The sequence below is a fragment of the Hyperolius riggenbachi genome, chromosome 2, assembly GCF_040937935.1.
Source record: "Hyperolius riggenbachi isolate aHypRig1 chromosome 2, aHypRig1.pri, whole genome shotgun sequence".
NCBI lineage: Eukaryota > Metazoa > Chordata > Amphibia > Anura > Hyperoliidae > Hyperolius > Hyperolius riggenbachi.
In genome coordinates this window covers 280,602,357-280,619,299 of record NC_090647.1, presented here as the reverse complement: position 1 = coordinate 280,619,299, position 16,943 = coordinate 280,602,357, and the positions used below count along the sequence as shown (strand labels likewise).

General features: G+C 46.4%; 1 protein-coding gene across 1 annotated transcript in view; it reads right to left on the bottom strand.

Moving 5' to 3' along the window:
- Positions 1-332: 332 nt before the first annotated feature.
- LOC137544320 (bone morphogenetic protein 8B-like) overlaps positions 333-16,943 on the bottom strand; it is an 83,690-nt gene continuing 67,079 nt past the window's right edge. The window contains exons 6-7 of the mRNA XM_068265382.1: positions 15,310-15,420; positions 333-1,058 (exon numbers count right to left, since the gene is read on the bottom strand). Of these exons, the coding sequence (XP_068121483.1) occupies positions 909-1,058; positions 15,310-15,420 (261 nt within the window). The 3' untranslated portion in view covers positions 333-908. The remainder of the gene's footprint in view (positions 1,059-15,309; positions 15,421-16,943) is intronic.

Genomic DNA, 16,943 nt, shown 5'->3' with positions numbered 1-16,943 from the left:
GATCGCAGAGGATGCAGAAGAGGACCATACAAGAAGCAGGACCAGGAGCCAGGGCGAGAGGATCGCAGAGGATGCAGAAGAGGACCATACAAGAAGCAGGACCGGAGCCAGGGCGAGAGGATTGCTGCAGCAGGAGCAGGTATAATATACCGGTAGCCTCCCTGCGCACTCTGCATAGCTTATTTCATATATTTTGAATATAAGACTTACCCACTTTTCTCCCCAAGTTTTGAGGGAGAAAAAAAGTATGTCTTATATTCTGAAAAATATGGTAATTTCTAAAAAGTAAGACTTTAAACAACTATTGTGACTTTGCTCTACATACATGCCATTTAGTTCTGCTTAAACTTGCAACATTTCAGTCTAGGAGTGCCTAAGTTCTTTCAGGAACCTAACAGCACCCCTGGTTGTCGGCATCCTGTAGAACACTTCTATGCAGAAAACCGTTACATAAATGAACCAATATCGTTGTGCCAGAAGGCCTCTGGGATTTCCTTCCTTTAAGTTTTGTTAACAATCAGGAAACAGCGTTAGTGATCTTTCTGGCTTCATGTCTTCCTACAATTCCAGTCTTTGATACTGCGAATAATTACCAGTCACAGCTTGTGTTGAAGACTAGCAGTATACGACTATACTAGCAGTATAAGACTATACGTCAGAGATGGATTAAGCTGTAATAGGCAAGGTAGTAGATTTGGGGCCACCTTGTGTTCCTTTTTGTGAGCTGAAGTGGAGAGATGTAAAAAAGGTGGTAGGTGGTCCCCTTGACACCACTAGGCCCCAAGCCCCTGCCTAGGTTGCCTGGTGGATGATCCTGTTCTCGTACAGGTGAATATCATCTGAGAAAGTTACAGAAATATGTTTTTGTTATCTATTTTCTCAGTGCATCTCCCTGTCCTCCACCTCGGTCAGTGGCATCCACAAGACTTGACCACCATGTTCCGATGCTTCTTTAGTATGACATTATTGTTGTTGTCATAATAAAGCACTGATGTGGCAGAAAGCTTTGTTGGAGCGCAGCAAGCTTTAGGGACACTTTCTGGTTTCATGAGGTGAACCTGGCGAGAAAAATATCAGTTACTGCCAAGTACTCTTTCTATATATTTACTATATCTAAAAAGAACACAAAGCATAAACAGACAAACAGTATTAAAAATACTTATAAAAGGGCAATTCTTCACAGAGAAGCGTTTAGTTCAGTAGTCAGATTATTTCCACTAGATTCTTGACTGTTTTTCTTGGCAGACTGTTGACTAGTTTACGTTGGATTACTTCTTATTTCAAAGCGGCTCTTGAACACTACTCGCTACACTAAAGAGATGGCTGCATGTCTCTGCATCGCTGACAGATGACACACCGGCTTGTCGCTTGTTTTGTTACTTTGTACTAAGTTAATAATTTGATCACTTTAATGTGACACGGAAGGAACAAAAACCCTTATGATATAATGAAATTGTATGTGTAGTACAGGTAATGCATAGAACATTAGTAGCAAAGAAAAGTGTCTCATACTTTTATTTTCAGTTATATGGCTTTTTTTTTATAGCATTGCATCATTCTCTAATATTTGCAGTTTACAAACTATACTCTGTTTTTAAACTATAAAACGGGCAGGAAAGTTCAAAGGGTCATTAGCTCTGCAGTAAAACCTTAAACAAGAAACAGTGAGAAAAAGGCTGAGATAAGTGCTTCAGAAAAGAGCACTGCTCTCTGACTAAATTAGTCAGAGAGCTCAGAAAAGCTATTTTGCATAGATAACAAATGACTTTTCTTAACTCTTCCTGTACTAAAAACAATTATATCTGTGCTACATTTCCCATTCTATCCACATCAAAAAGTTTTACATGGAATTGTTTAACTTCATCCTCCAAACAGCTTTGCAAGCAACATCATATTTCACTAGACAAATAAGCGACAGAGAAGCAGATTTTTGTAATGAGCGTTTTGGCAGCATCAGGTGACTGGCAGTACAGGGAGGTGACATGGAGATGGAGTGCTTACAGTAGGTGCTACTATGGCAAACCTGCCAAGCCGCCTGTATTGCACTTTGTTCTGATATCTTTATCTTTGATACTCACAGTCAGCTATTCTTTCTTTTTTTCCCCCAGTTATCTGAGTGTAGTTGTCCTTGTGAGTCTAGACAGCTTTTCGAAGCATCAGTTATAATTATGCCACAGTGGTGTGATTCAGTTATAATAGACTCATTCATCACAATTACTGTCTCGTTTTCCAAGTATTTGTTTTTCACTTGCAGGAATGATAGCAATGAGAGAATTCTGTATATTTGAGAGTGCTAATGCCCAATAATGCTCAAACCCTCCTTTTCTTAATGTGTATAGAGTGGAGAGGGGTTAGATTTCTATCAGTTGGTTATTGCTGTGTAGTCACTGGGGAGAATTTCTCACATATCCCGTTCCAGTGACCAAGAACAGGTAATGGGGATAAAGATAATGACAGCTATAAAAATTGCTAGGCTTTTGAAGGTGTAGTACCTCTGTCTATATTACATTGCTGCTGATGTTCCCAATACAGTGTTATGAACCATTTTGCGTTTCATTGACATGATTCACAACATAATCCTGGGAGGCACTGGAACAGGAAACAATGGAAAGTATTCCCAATAGTAATAATCATTACAACATGACAGGCTGTAACCTTTACACCATTTATCCAATATATTTGTCTGGAACTCCTGTTCCTTCCCGTTGTGGTCGGTTGTGCATAATAAGAACAAGCTAGCAGTTATTGTAGGTGCTGTGACCATCTACCATGTTTTTAATTAGTGGCAATGTTTCCTTAGGAGAGAGTCATCTAATTATGTCCGTCATAGCGGGACCTTCTGATTGCATCTTACTCAATTCAGGCAAAAAGTTATTTGGATTTGTCCCACACTCAGGGCCGAGCCTGGGCGGGTGCTGCGGGTGCAAGGCACCCAGGTGCCTGCCTCTGACAGGCGCCGCCCGGCCGCCGCTCTCCCCCTGTGGCCGAAGCTCGCTCCCTCCCTCCCTCTAGCCGGCCGCCGGTTCCCGCGTCGCGTCAGACCTCGATCAGGCGGGCGCTAGGACCTAGCACGCCGCACTGATATGCGGAAGTGACATCACTTCCGCATATAGAGCGGGTGCGTCCGGCGCCCTCTTACTGGTCGGGTCGCCCGCTGATTGAGGTCTGAAGCTAATGCAAGGTGAAGGGGGAGCGGGAGCGGCAGCTGCTAGAGGGGAGGGAGGAGAGGGGAGCGCTCCTATCACTCACCACCTGAACGGGGACCCTATACCCCCTGGCTACATATAGTGGGCACATATACCCCCTGGCTACATATAGTGGGCACATATACCCCCTGGCTACATATAGTGGGCACATATACCCCCTGGCTACATATAGTGGGCACATATACCCCCTGGCTACATATAGTGGGCACATATACCCCCTGGCTACATATAGTGGACACGTATACCCCCTGGCTACATATAGTGGGCACATATACCCCCTGGCTACATATAGTGGACACATATACCCCCTGGCTACATATAGTGGGCACATATACCCCCTGGCTACATATAGTGGGCACATATACCCCCTGGCTACATATACTGGGCACATATACCCCCTGGCTACATATAGTGGGCACATATACCCCCTGGCTACATATAGTGGGCACATATACCCCCTGGCTACATATAGTGGACACATATACCCCCTGGCTACATATAGTGGGCACATATACCCCCTGGCTACATATAGTGGGCACATATACCCCCTGGCTACATATACTGGGCACATATACCCCCTGGCTATATATTCTGGGGACACTGGCTGTTTGTCATTATGTGCATTTACTGGTGAAAATCTGCCTCTTATTATGTGCATTTGCTGGTAAAAATCTGCCTCTTATTATGTGCATTTGCTGGTGAAAATCTGCCTCTTATTATGTGCATTTGCTAGTGAAAAGCTGTCTCTTATGTGCCTTTACTGGTGAAAAGCGGTCTCTTATGTGCCTTTACTGGTGAAACGCAGTCTCTTGTTATGTGCATTTACTGGTGAAACGCAGTCTCTTGTTATGTGCATTTACTGGTGAAACACAGTCTCTTGTTATGTGCATTTACTGGTGAAATGCAGTCTCTTGTTATGTGCATTTACTGGTGAAACGCAGTCTCTTGTTATGTGCATTTACTGGTGAAACGCAGTCTCTTGTTATGTGCATTTACATGGGGAAAAGCTGTCTCTTATGTGCATTTAGTGGGGAAATTTTGTCAGTAAAAATGATCTTTTGTCAGTAAATTTTTAGGTATTTGTCAGTAAAAAAATAACGTGAAAGGTTGGCAACGCTGGCAGGCTGTGTGGCGCAACGGGAAAGATACAGGCAGCCCACCTTGGGCTTGGCAGGGGGGAGGAGCCGACGTCAGCGAGCGAGAGTAGGGTGGCCGCAGGCAGCCATAAATACGCAGTGTGTGACTGCATCGCACTCGCAGAGCCTCTCAGCCTGAGTCAGTCCAGAGACTAGCAGACTCGCAGGCAGCCAAAGCCAGCAAGGAGCAAGCCCATGGAAGAGGGGTAGGAATGGGGTATCACATGCATTCGTAAAGAGGTAGAAGGTGTGGGTGTAGTTATGTGGTTGGGCGCGGTTAATTTAACCACGCCCATAGGCGCCAGAGAAAATCTTGCACCCAGGTGCCAGGCACCCCAGGCTCACCCCTGCCCACACTATTAAATTATGGATTTTTATCTATACTCTTGCAGTCTTCTGAAGCTAGTTATGCACTGGTCAATGTTGGCCTGATCTGGCAAGTAATTGCTTCTGCCCAAATTAGCATTAGATTTACCATCTTGCTACACAGCAGAAAAGCGATTGAGAGACGATCAAACTATTGCCCCGTTAAGGGCCCGTTTTAGCCACAATTGGACCCTGGCAAAAGTTATATGGCCAGCCCTGATACCCCCCTTTGCCTAGGTGTAGTGTGGCCCCTTTGTTTCTGACCTCCGAGGGTTGGGGCTCCAGAGTTGGATAGGCGCTAGGTCAGGGAGAAGAGGCAGCCGGTGAGGATGAAGATGGAAAACCACAGACTGATGGAGTAGCTCTCCAACCAGCTCTAGGGCCTTCTGTAATTGTCTTGTTTTCCCCTATGTAAGTGCCAGACCTGGCCCCGCTTGCATTATACTGCTTCATGTTGCACAAAGCTACCTGGCTTTTCATCACTTGCTTTTTTTACGTCCTGCAAACAGAAGGAAACCTTTCTTCCATGCCTAGTCATTTGTTCCATTGGTTATCAGAAGTTTTTTTCAGCTTGCGGGTGTAAATAGATTACTGGCACCTTCAATCATAGTGCTCAAATCTACCACAAATTTGATCTTGTTTATGTAGGGAGAGGTTTGAGTTTTGACGGCCCATAGGCAAGAAAACTGGTACTTAAATCCCCACCATCCTCATAGTACACCATCATTACATTATTGTTTTTAAGTCATCTAGACTCCAAAGTTATATAACATCCCCACCAGTTATACATAAGCCATAATAAATTATGATACTTTCCTCACAGATAGCAGAAATTGATATATCATTTATTACTACTTATAATGTAATTATCACAGGCTATACAGTACTTAGTTATAATAAAATCTCTTTTATCTATAACTGTCACGGAACAGCCGTGAGAAACGCGGGCGAATTGGAAGGAGCCGCACAGTCCAATTTCTGATCGCTGTCTGGCTAAATTTGTGCAGCCATTACAGGAATCAGAAATGACATCCCTAGCGGTTTTTTCTTTTTTTTTTCTCTTTCCCTCCTTCCACCAAAAGGGCCCTAGCCTTCTGCAGAGAGTCCCTGGCTTCAAGCTGTGCTGATGGCTCATCCATCAGGTATAGGTGACAAGCACCATGACAGAAGCAATCTAAAGTGGGAAAACTCAGACACTCTGGCTCCTTCCCCCAGCAGGGGAGCCGACATGTGGCTTTCAGAACATTCTGAGGTAAAGACTGCCAGTTAGGCAGTTCGAAAGTGCCCTGATGATACTACAGGGGTCCCACCCCTCATGTTTGGTATCAGGCTGCTGGGTACATCGAGGCAGACCTGAAAATATTAGTAAATCTGCCCTGACCTGTACGGTTCTGTGAGATAGAGCCCATATATGGTTAAGATATGATTTCTAGTCCCCAGGACAAGGGGAGGACTCATCTCATGTTCTAAGGGGGTGTGTGGCTATTACTGGCTATTACTGTTTTAATAATTGTTGATTTTAATAATTGTCTGTATATATTAATTATTTATATTGCCATGAATAAACGACTTTATCAAAGTCATTCACTGTCCGCTACCCTGCTTATCAGCCGCACAACTGAACCAGACCTCGGAAGAGACGCTACTATTGTTTGTTGTTGGCTAGACAGAATACAGCGTGTTTTAACCGTTTTTATTCGCAGGACCAGTCAGTCAGTAAATCGGGTCCGCTGGCCCATACCAGTGGTGGTGGCAGATACCCTGGAATTGTGTGTAAGTTGTAATCACCCATATCTCACAGGCTCCCTTCTGGTTGGGCTGCTGCCCAAATTCCTGTCTGTTTCTACGCAAAGATCGCGACCAAAGCTTGCATGGTCTGTGTGCTAACACTGATTGGAAGGCAATCTGCGGTCTGACCACTAGGGCTCCTGTGACAGTGTTTGGCAGCGGTTGGGACCAGTGTTGTGCTGAAAGTATCTAAGATAGCGCTAGCGCTATCAAGAAACGAACTAATTCGTTGGTGTAGCTGGAAGGCAATATATTTTTTATATATACAGAGAGACTGTGTAGCCAGTACCCCCCCCCCCCCCCCCCCAAAGTTTTATTTTATTTGGCATGGAAATGTCCGGGAACTATCAGAACATGTGCCTAGCAGACCTGGAAAATCTTTGCGAAGCGAGGGACATTGACATCCTCCGCAAGAAAAAACGGGACCTGATAGCAGACTTGTCCAGATTGGATAGCCAGCAACTGCGGGAGCTGGATGTGTCCGCTGAAGTGGATACCAGCCCATCTGACCCAAGTCAAGGGGAACCAGAGACTGAAGATTCTGCGCGTACAGAGGTTGAGCATCCTGTGGGCCCTGTTGCAACAGTTACGCCAGAGACTGTCAGTATGGACCCCAATACCAGAGTTCCTGTAGGTACTAGCCCGGAACCGGCCAGTACTGGACTGTCCGTTTGTACTGATCTGCTAATGCAGCAGGCATTACGACAGCTAATGGAGACGGACCTGGACAAGTACCTGCAGTACATGTGAGAGGAACGCCAATCTGCAGAACGCCACGCGGAGAGGGATGCCGCTGAGCGAGAACGGGAGCGCCAACGACAGCATGAGCTAAACATAGCAAAAGTGCAACAGGCCAGCCGGAGTTCTTCGCCCAGCCTCCCTGCTGAAGGAGCTGCACCACCCGTAAGGGCAAAATTTAAATTTGCTAATATTGAAAAAGACACTGACATTGACTTGTTTCTGCGGTCTTTTGAAAAAGCATGCCATCAGTATCGTCTGTCCCAAGACCAGTGGGCCAGACATCTGACACCTTTGCTGCGCTACAAAGCGCTTGATGCTTTCGCAGAATTGCCTGCGGAGATAGATAATGATTATGCCGCTATAAAAGACGCTATCATTACCAAATACCAGCTGACGCCAGAAGCCTATCGCAAAAAATTCAGGGCCTGGCGGAAAAAGTCTTCTGATTCGTACCGAGATGTGGTCAGCAGCTTGCTCACCACACTCCGCCAGTGGACTCTAGGCCTCACCAAAGGGTCTTATGGTGTCCTGGAGGACTTGATAGTCCTAGAACAATTTCTGAACATTTGCCCTGCTGATGTACGACAGTTTGTGCTGGAGCGAAAGCCTGCGTCAGCAACTGTCGCTGCAGACATCGCTGAGACCTTTACAACTACCCGGGTGTCTGATACACGCAGAACTGTCCCATCCAGCTGGAGAGGAGGTCAGCCCAATACCCCGGCAGACTCTCCTGCCCCTGTGAGCCGTCAGCCACAGAGGCCACCCAGTGCAGCTGCTGCACCCAGGCCTGCAGCCCCTGGAGAGGTCACCTGTCACTACTGCCACAAGACGGGACACATGAAATTCACCTGTCCGGAGCAGAGGCAGACCACCCCAACACCTGGACCACCTGCACCTTGCCCGCGGCAGACACCATCCGCCAGTGTACCCCAACCAGGAGCCGCATCCAACATGATGTTTGCCAAGGGGGCAGGGAACTCCCCCATCACAAGCAATCACCAGCTGGTTACTGTGAATGACCAGCTTGTCACTGGTTTCCGTCACACCGGAGCAGATGTCACTCTGGTGCGTGCGCACCTTGTCCCCGCAGAGGCCATCATTCCTGACAAGTACCTCACCTTCACTGGAGTGGGGGGCACTCTTTCTCACATTCCCCAAGCTCGGGTGTCCATCGACTGGGGGTGGGAGTTCAAGAGAAGGTTGTTGGGATCCTGGACCAACTGCCGGTCCCTGTTTTGCTGGGGACCAACTTGGGCACGCTGGTGTCGTACTATGAACCTGCACCCAGCTCTGTGGAATGCCAGGACGGAGACGGACTCTCTGCCCACACCCAGGTACTTTGCACCCAGAGGCAAGAACAGGGGGGAGGTGGGTTGAACCTGCCCAGTTCAAGGGTACCTGTGTTTGATGTACAAACTGTCTATGATGAAAATGTTACTGTTATTAATGCTTGTAACAATGATGTAGGTAATGCCAATATGTGCCATTCTGAAGGTATACACCCGTGCTAGCGGTAACACGCAGCCGTACTGCTCAGAACCTGAGCTCAGAACAGGTGGAGGAGGTTCCGGCCTCCTCCCCCTCCTCTGACCACAGGGATGGTACCCTTCAGCCACTAACCTCATATGCCACGGGCCAGCTGGCTGAGAGTGAGAGTGCTGCATTTGTGCAAGCACTCCAGACTGACCCTAGCCTCGAGGCCCTCAGAAAACAGGCTTCTGAGCCCCTCACAGACGAGGCTACGTTCAAGGTATACTGGGAAGGTGGGAAGTTGTACAGTGAGCCTGTACACCCCACCGAAGGTGAAATGAGGATGGGTACCAAGTTGCTTGTGGTACCTAGTGCCTTCCGGGGGCATGTGCTGAAGTCCGCACATGACATTCCCCTGGCCGGGCACTTGGGGATCCACAGGACACTTGATCGTATCCGGGGACATTTCTACTGGCCTCGAATGCGGATAGATGTGACGAACTACTGCCGCTCATGTACCATTTGCCAAAAGGTAAAAAGGGCTGGGAATCCCCACAAAGCTCCCTTGTGTCCACTGCCAATCATAGGTGAGCCCTTTCACAGAGTGGCAGTCGACATAATTGGACCATTGCCCACTCCCAGCAGCAGTGGCAAAAGGTACATCCTGACGCCCGCTATCCTGAGGCCATGGCACTTTCCTCCCTCAGGGCGGACAAGGTAGCCGACGCGCTACTTAACATTTTCTCCCGAGTCGGGTTCCCTGCGAAGATGCTCTCTGATCAGGGAACCCAGTTTATGTCCGGACTCATGGAGGCCCTGTGCAAAAAGATACAGATGACACACATTGTCTCCAGTCCCTACCACCCGCAGACCAATGGACTGTGTGAAAGGTTCAACGGGTCGCTGAAGCAAATTCTGACCACGTTTGTTGAGTCGCAAGGTGGGAACTGGGAACGATACCTGCCTCATCTGTTGTTTTCATACAGGGAGGTGCCGCAGGAATCTACCGGGTTCTCCCCGTTCGAGCTCCTGTATGGTAGGAATGTCCGTGGACCCCTACAATTGATGCGGGAGACGTGGGAGGGCAAGGGGGACCCCACAGATGACTATGTAGTTGATTATGTTCTCAAGTTCAGGGACAAGATGGAGTCCCTCACGGAAATGGTAACGGAAAACATGGCCCAGGCTCAGGCCAAACAAAAACTCTGGTATGACCGCACTGCTGGAGAGAGGTAATTTGAAGTAGGTGACAAAGTGTATGCCCTTCTTCCAGTGAGGCAGAACAAGCTGCAAGCGGCCTGGGAGGGACCCTACACTATAGTGCAACGGTTAAACCCTCTGACATATCTGGTGAACATGGGAGGCAGGAAACAGAAAATTTTTCATGTCAACATGCTGAAGGCCCACCATGACAGGACCAAGTATGTGCTGCCAGTGTGCAGCCGGTTAGAGCAGGGAGAGGCAGACCCCCTGTTAGACCTGCTGGCTGACATACGAGATGTGGACAGCCACCTAAGCGTCAACCCACAACTCTCCTCGTCCCAGCAAGAGCAGTTGCAGGAGGTGCTGACTCCGTACCAGCACACCTTCTCCGGTGTCCCGGGGCGGACCAGTCTGGCAGTGCATAGGGTAGATACGGGCACCCATCCCCTCCATCAGGCAATCCGCTTACCGCGTCTCCCCAGAGGTGCAAGCGGACATGCAGAAAGAGGTGAGGGAGATGCTGGAGCTAGGGGTGGTTCAAAAGTCCTGTAGTGCCTGGGCAGCCCCTGTTGTCCTGGTCCCCAAGAAGGACCAGACAACTCAGTTCTGCGTGGACTACAGGAAGTTGAACGCCATCACCACTACAGACGCCTACCCCATGCCTCGCATCGATGAGTTGTTGGATACGCTGGCGTCCGCCAGGTACCTATCAATCATGGATCTGAGCCGGGGGTACTGGCAGATACCACTTGCACCTGACGCGAGGCAGAAGTCGGCCTTCATCACCCCTTTTGGCCTCTTCGAGTTCACGATGATGCCCTTTGGAATGAAGAACGCTCCTGCCACGTTTCAGCGGGCCGTAAACGACCTGCTGGAGGGACTGCAAGGGTTCGCTGTAGCGTACTTGGATGACATTGCGGTGTTCAGCCCCACCTGGGAGGAACACCTCAAACACCTGTCCCAGGTACTAGAGAGGCTGGCCGCAGCCAATCTGACAGTTAAGCCGAGTAAGTGTCAGATTGGTATGACCGAGGTGCAGTACTTAGGTCACCGGGTGGGGGGTAACACCCTGAAACCTGACACGGGAAAGGTTGACGCCATCCTGGCATGGCCTCGGCCTATCACGAAAAAGCAGGTCCAGGCGTTCCTGGGGACCGCCGGCTACTACAGGAAATTTGTTCCAGCCTATAGTACCCTGGCGAAGCCCCTGACCGATGCCACTAGCAAGAAACACCCCAAGGTTGTTAGCTGGACCCCCGCTTGCGAGAACACCTTCCAAGCATTGAAGCAGGCACTCGCGAGTGCCCCTGTGCTTCAAGCCCCGGATTTCAGTCGTCGGTTTGTTGTGCAAACCGATGCCTCTGACTACAGTCTCAGCGCCGTCCTCAGCCAGGTGGATGGAGAGGGAGATGAACACCCTATCCTCTACCTGAGCCGGAAGCTCCTGCCCCGAGAGGTAGCCTACTCCACAACTGAAAAGGAGTGCCTAGCGATCGTGTGGGCCCTACAGAAACTACAATCGTATCTGTACGGCCGCTCTTTCACGATCATTACCGACCATAACCCCCTCAGTTGGCTAAACCGTACTGCTGGGACCAATGGCAAGCTCTTACGTTGGAGCCTGTCATTACAGCAGTATGACTTCACGATTCAACACAAGGCAGGCAGCCGACACCAGAACGCTGACGGGCTATCCCGTTGCAACGGGGAACTAGATCAGATATCGCAGGTTAGCGGCAATGACACACATCTTGCTGATGCATGTCTATCTGCCTTCTCCCCAGGGGGTGCTGTCACGGAACAGCCGTGAGAAACGCGGGTGAATTGGAAGGAGCCGCACAGTCCAATTTCTGATCGCTGTCTGGCTAAATTTGTGCAGCCATTACAGGAATCAGAAATGACATCCCTGGGGTTTTTTTTCTTTTTTTTTCTCTTTCGCTCCTTCCACCAAAAGGGCCCTAGCCTTCTGCAGAGAGTCCCTGGCTTCAAGCTGTGCTGATGGCCCATCCATCAGGTATAGGTGACAAGCACCATGACAGAAGCAATCTAGAGTGGGAAAACTCAGACACTCTGGCTCCTTCCCCCAGCAGGGGAGCCGACATGTGGCTTTCAGAACATTCTGAGGTAAAGACTGCCAGTTAGGCAGTTCGAAAGTGCCCTGATGATACCACAGGGGTCCCACCCCTCATGTTTGGTATCAGGCTGCTGGGTACATCGAGGCAGACCTGAAAATATTAGTAAATCTGCCCTGACCTGTACGGTTCTGTGAGATAGAGCCCATATATGGTTAAGATATGATTTCTAGTCCCCAGGACAAGGGGAGGACTCATCTCATGTTCTAAGGGGGTGTGTGGCCCCGCCCTCACTCCCTCCTACTGGATCAGGGGCATAAGAATGGCAGAGGAGACAAACTCAGTGTCCTTCACCCTGAAACATCTTGAACTCATCTGTGCCAGCTTGAGGATATGCTGGCATCCACCTGGTCTGAACTCTGAACTTTGATTGAAACCAAGAACTTTATGATTCTTCCCACAAAAAGGACATCTTTCCAGGAACTAAGTATTTTTTCTCCCTTCTTTTATTTTTCATACTGGCTATAACTGTGTTAATAATTGTTGATTTTAATAATTGTCTGTATACATTAATTATTTATATTGCCGTGAATAAACGACTTTATCAAAGTCATTCACTGTCCACTACCCTGCTTATCAGCCGCACAACTGAACCAGACCTCGGAAGAGACGCTACTATTGTTTGTTGTTGGCTAGACAGAATACAGCGTGTTTTAACCGTTTTTATTCGCAGGACCAGTCAGTCAGTAAATCGGGTCCACTGGCCCATACCAGTGGTGGTGGCAGATACCCTGGAATTGTGTAAGCTGTAATCACCCATATCTCACAGGCTCCCTTCTGGTCGGGCTGCTGCCCAAATTCCTGTCTGTTTCTGCGCAAAGATCGCGACCAAAGCTTGCATGGTCTGTGTGCTAAAATCGATTGGAAGGCAATCTGCGGTCTGACCACTAGGGCTCCTGTGACAATAACTATGTGCAGTAATATATAAAAACATGTCGTTATAATTTTCCTGAGTTGGAGTTAATTAGAACAATACAAAGTAAGCATTAATTTCTGCCGGTAGGGAGCCGACGAGGTTTTGACAATTTTATCCAAAATGCATTGAAGTCTATAAGAAAGTGTTTGCTGTTTTATGGTCATTTCCCTTAGATAACAGAGTAATCAAGCAGCTCGGGTGACCCAAAACCACAAGGAAAGTATAGGGGACTAAAAGAGACTAAAAAGCCCTCCTACTAAAAAGCAATGTTTAATGTGAGTTGCCTTTTTACAACAGAAGGTATTTGCGAATAATTCAGCTTTAATTGAACATCTGTGGTTACTCACAATGCATTGCTACTGAATATGCAAATTATCTCTCTATGCCCCTGGAGCCAGGCTTGAATCCAGAAGCACTGGTGTATATCACACATATAGCTTTACATTTTACAGAGCCACATCAACCCCACATGCATATAGATCTAATTGCCAAAAACCACCATAAACTGGTTTTGCTGAATTTTGCAAAGATTAATTGAAATAGGACGCAAATGTAGAGTGGAAGTCAGCTGTTAGGGGCATAACAGGAAGTGAGGTTTGATACCTGATTAGCGGATGGTGTTTGTGGCCCGCCACTGATTGGTGAGTGCTGATATAAACAATTTGCTTTTGCTCTAAACCAGTGTTCCCCAACGCTGTCCTCAAGGCCCACCAACAGTGCATGTTTTGTGGAAATCCACATAGGTAGGTAATCGGCTCTGCTGAGACACTAATTACCCCACCTGAATGTTTGTGGTTTCCTGCAAAACATGTACTGTTGGTGGGCCTTTAGGACAGGGTTGGGGAACTGTGCTCTAAACGTGCTCTGAAAATGCCCTTTATAGCATTAGCTACTCTAGCTGCCGGGTGTGCTGATATTATTTTTGATCTTTTGTTGTGAATATTGCCTGGACTCTGAGTACTCTATTAGATTGCTCAATAGATTGATATTTGCCTAGACTTTGACAACTCTATTGGATTGCTGCCTGGACTGACATTTTTGCTTGGATCTGATTGCCCTTTGGCTTGTTATATTGCTCACTCTGTGAATGACCCTGGACTGTCTACATACACTTGCCTGAGTATTCAGTTTGGGTTGGTGGTACTTCTGCCTTCTGATTATCAGTCTCTATACCTTGCGCACTTAAATGCCTGGGTGTAACAAAGTGCTGGGACAACACGCTTGTCATCCCTTGGATGAGCGGGGATGCAGCACACAAGATAACATAATAAATAAAATTGTTTATATTTTTCAATATTCAATTATTAATGATTTATCTTTCTAGTATTTCCTCACCCTCAACTACATTCTGAAATTCATCACAGGTGGCAAAATCTTTAATCCTTCCAGGTGTTTGTTTACTGACAATTCTATGCACAGAGTGAGATATTGCTTGCTTGGCAGTTGGAAACTTCCCACAATGCAATGAGGTTCATAGGCAGGAAATTGTCAGGGCCATGGTCCTGACATCAGACTGTGGGAGCGGTTTCACCACAATAACAGCCATAGAGATCCCTGATGATCTATATGAGAAAAGGTAAAGATTTCTCTTGGGAAAGGGGGTATCATGTATCGATTGGGATGAAGTTTAATCCTAGGTTAAAGCGGAATGAAACCCAGCATTTCTACTTTGCTCTAATAGATTATTTACAGCATATTATATACAACCCACATTTTTTTACTAGAACTGCATTCAAAGGGTTAACACAGGCTTTAGAAGCTTCCCTGCCTGATGAGCTGGCCGCTTCCGAACTTTACATAATGTTATCTTGTGTTTAATTGTATCAAGTGAGAAATGAAAACAAAGCCTTCTCTCACACTGCCCGGTCCCCTGAACAAAGTCAGACAAGCATAAATGCTTTCTGATTAAGTTAGAGGATGAATAAAGCAGTTATAAATAAAATGCAAAGTCAGCTCTCAGAGTAAAATAAGTGTATTTTAGAAACGTATAATTTCTAAATGAATAATAATACTTATGCACAAAATCAAATATGCTAACCGTATGACATATAAAAAGTAGGAAAACATGTTTTTACTGAATATTATGTCAGGGTTTTATACCGCTATAAAGTTCCTCAGTAACACACTGAAACACATTTTACAATATGCTTGCCCAGTGCCAACTCCAGGTTTAATAATTATATCATTGTTGTTTCTTATACTAATCAAGATCCGATCTCTCTGTAATTCCACTTTTAGTAAAGTTTTCGATCACAGCTCATTTTATGGTTTGCACTAAAGGAAGGAAGTTTATAGTAGTTGCCTTATAATTAATAAACACAAATTTCACATTTCAGAATAATGTTCCTTACCAGTGACTGTAGGATGGCATGATTGGTGGCATTCATGCAAGAGTCAAGTGGAAATGAGCATTCTCCCTCGCAGTAAAATGCTGAATACCCCTGCGGGGCAATCACCCAGTCCTACAAAGGAAAAAATACGTCATAAGGACTAGCCTTAAAGTGGATCCAAGGTGAACTTTTACTCATTGCATAATTGTGTTCCTTACATATAGGTTATAGGGCATTCCTCAAGCCAAATACTTTTTTGTTTTTGTTTTAATACTCTAATTCCCTATAAACGAAACAAGCCACGCCCACAGGATTTCAGAGAGCCAAGGCACTTTCAGACAGTAGCAAGGGCTCATGGGAGCTCAGTCTGGGCAGGAGGAGGGGGAGGTATTACTAGCTAGAGATTTCAGAGGCAGATGGGAGGAGGGAGGAGGAGGGGGGGATTAGGTTTTTTTTTATCAAGATGCAGATAAGCTTGCCTCTGTGTAACGTTTACAAACAACATGGCTGCTGTCATTGTATCACAGGAAGAAATAATCATATTCTATTAAAGCTGTTTACAGCTAGATTTGCTGTGTAAACTATCTAAACTTTAGATAAGATATATAGACAAGTTACTTTTATAGTTAGTTTTTCATCTCGGATCCGCTTTAAGAAGGAACAGTAAGCATAAGGGGCAAAAGTCACATTGCAAATGGTAATAATAAGATAAAATGTGCAGTAACAAGAGAAAGTACATTGATATATATTTGCAATATATGCATTTTTAAGCTTGTTTGCTTTATTAATTGTAGTAGTTTGAGAAACCAGTCAAATCGGTTGTAGTACTTGATTGACAGCTACCAAATCAACAGATTCAGAATGGCCAAGTTCTGCCTAGGAGGCTTTACTTATTTTTCTTATCACAGAAAAGCACAATTTACATTTGTGCCGTGACATAAAGGCGTTAAACAGCTTGTTTTTAGCAACCTTTCAAAGCCAGTTACAAGCAAGTGGTAAAAGGTATGAATATGAATTGCAATTATTTAAGCTGCATTTGGCGCCTGGCACAACTGTTTGTGATTACTTCAGGTAATTATGGGTGTCTCACCCTCAAGTTATGAGCCGTGGTAAATACCGTGGCCACTAGTTCCTCCTGCAGCCAGCAGAGGGACTTCTGATCTTCCTCAATCCCCTCACCATAGAACAGTATGGGCTGCTCAGGGACATTTATCCCATCTGTACATTGCTTATTTGGTAAAATTGGCCACCAAAGTGTATAGCATGCTGTCTGTATTTATGCTTACAGACCACTATTCCCAGTAAGTTAATAGTGACCTCTCTTTGTACCTATTAGACAGAGTCATCTGCTGCCATTCAAAGTTTCCCTGTCATGTTTCATCTGTGCCTTCCACCTGGCATCCTGGTCATGTCATGTTGGGGTCTGGGAAGAAATCGTACAGAAGGCTTGTCTCGTAGAAGCATGGCAGGTGACTGCATTAGGAGGATCAAGGGGAAGAAGCCATACTTGAAGCATGCTCTAGTCAGTTCGGCAAGGATGGGAGGAAACCAGTTTGCACTATGAGGTGGGCTGTGAAAAGGGGTGGCATAACTGGAGAGACCATAAAGGGGCATAGTATGGAAGGAACTATATTTACAGACCACACACATTTTCA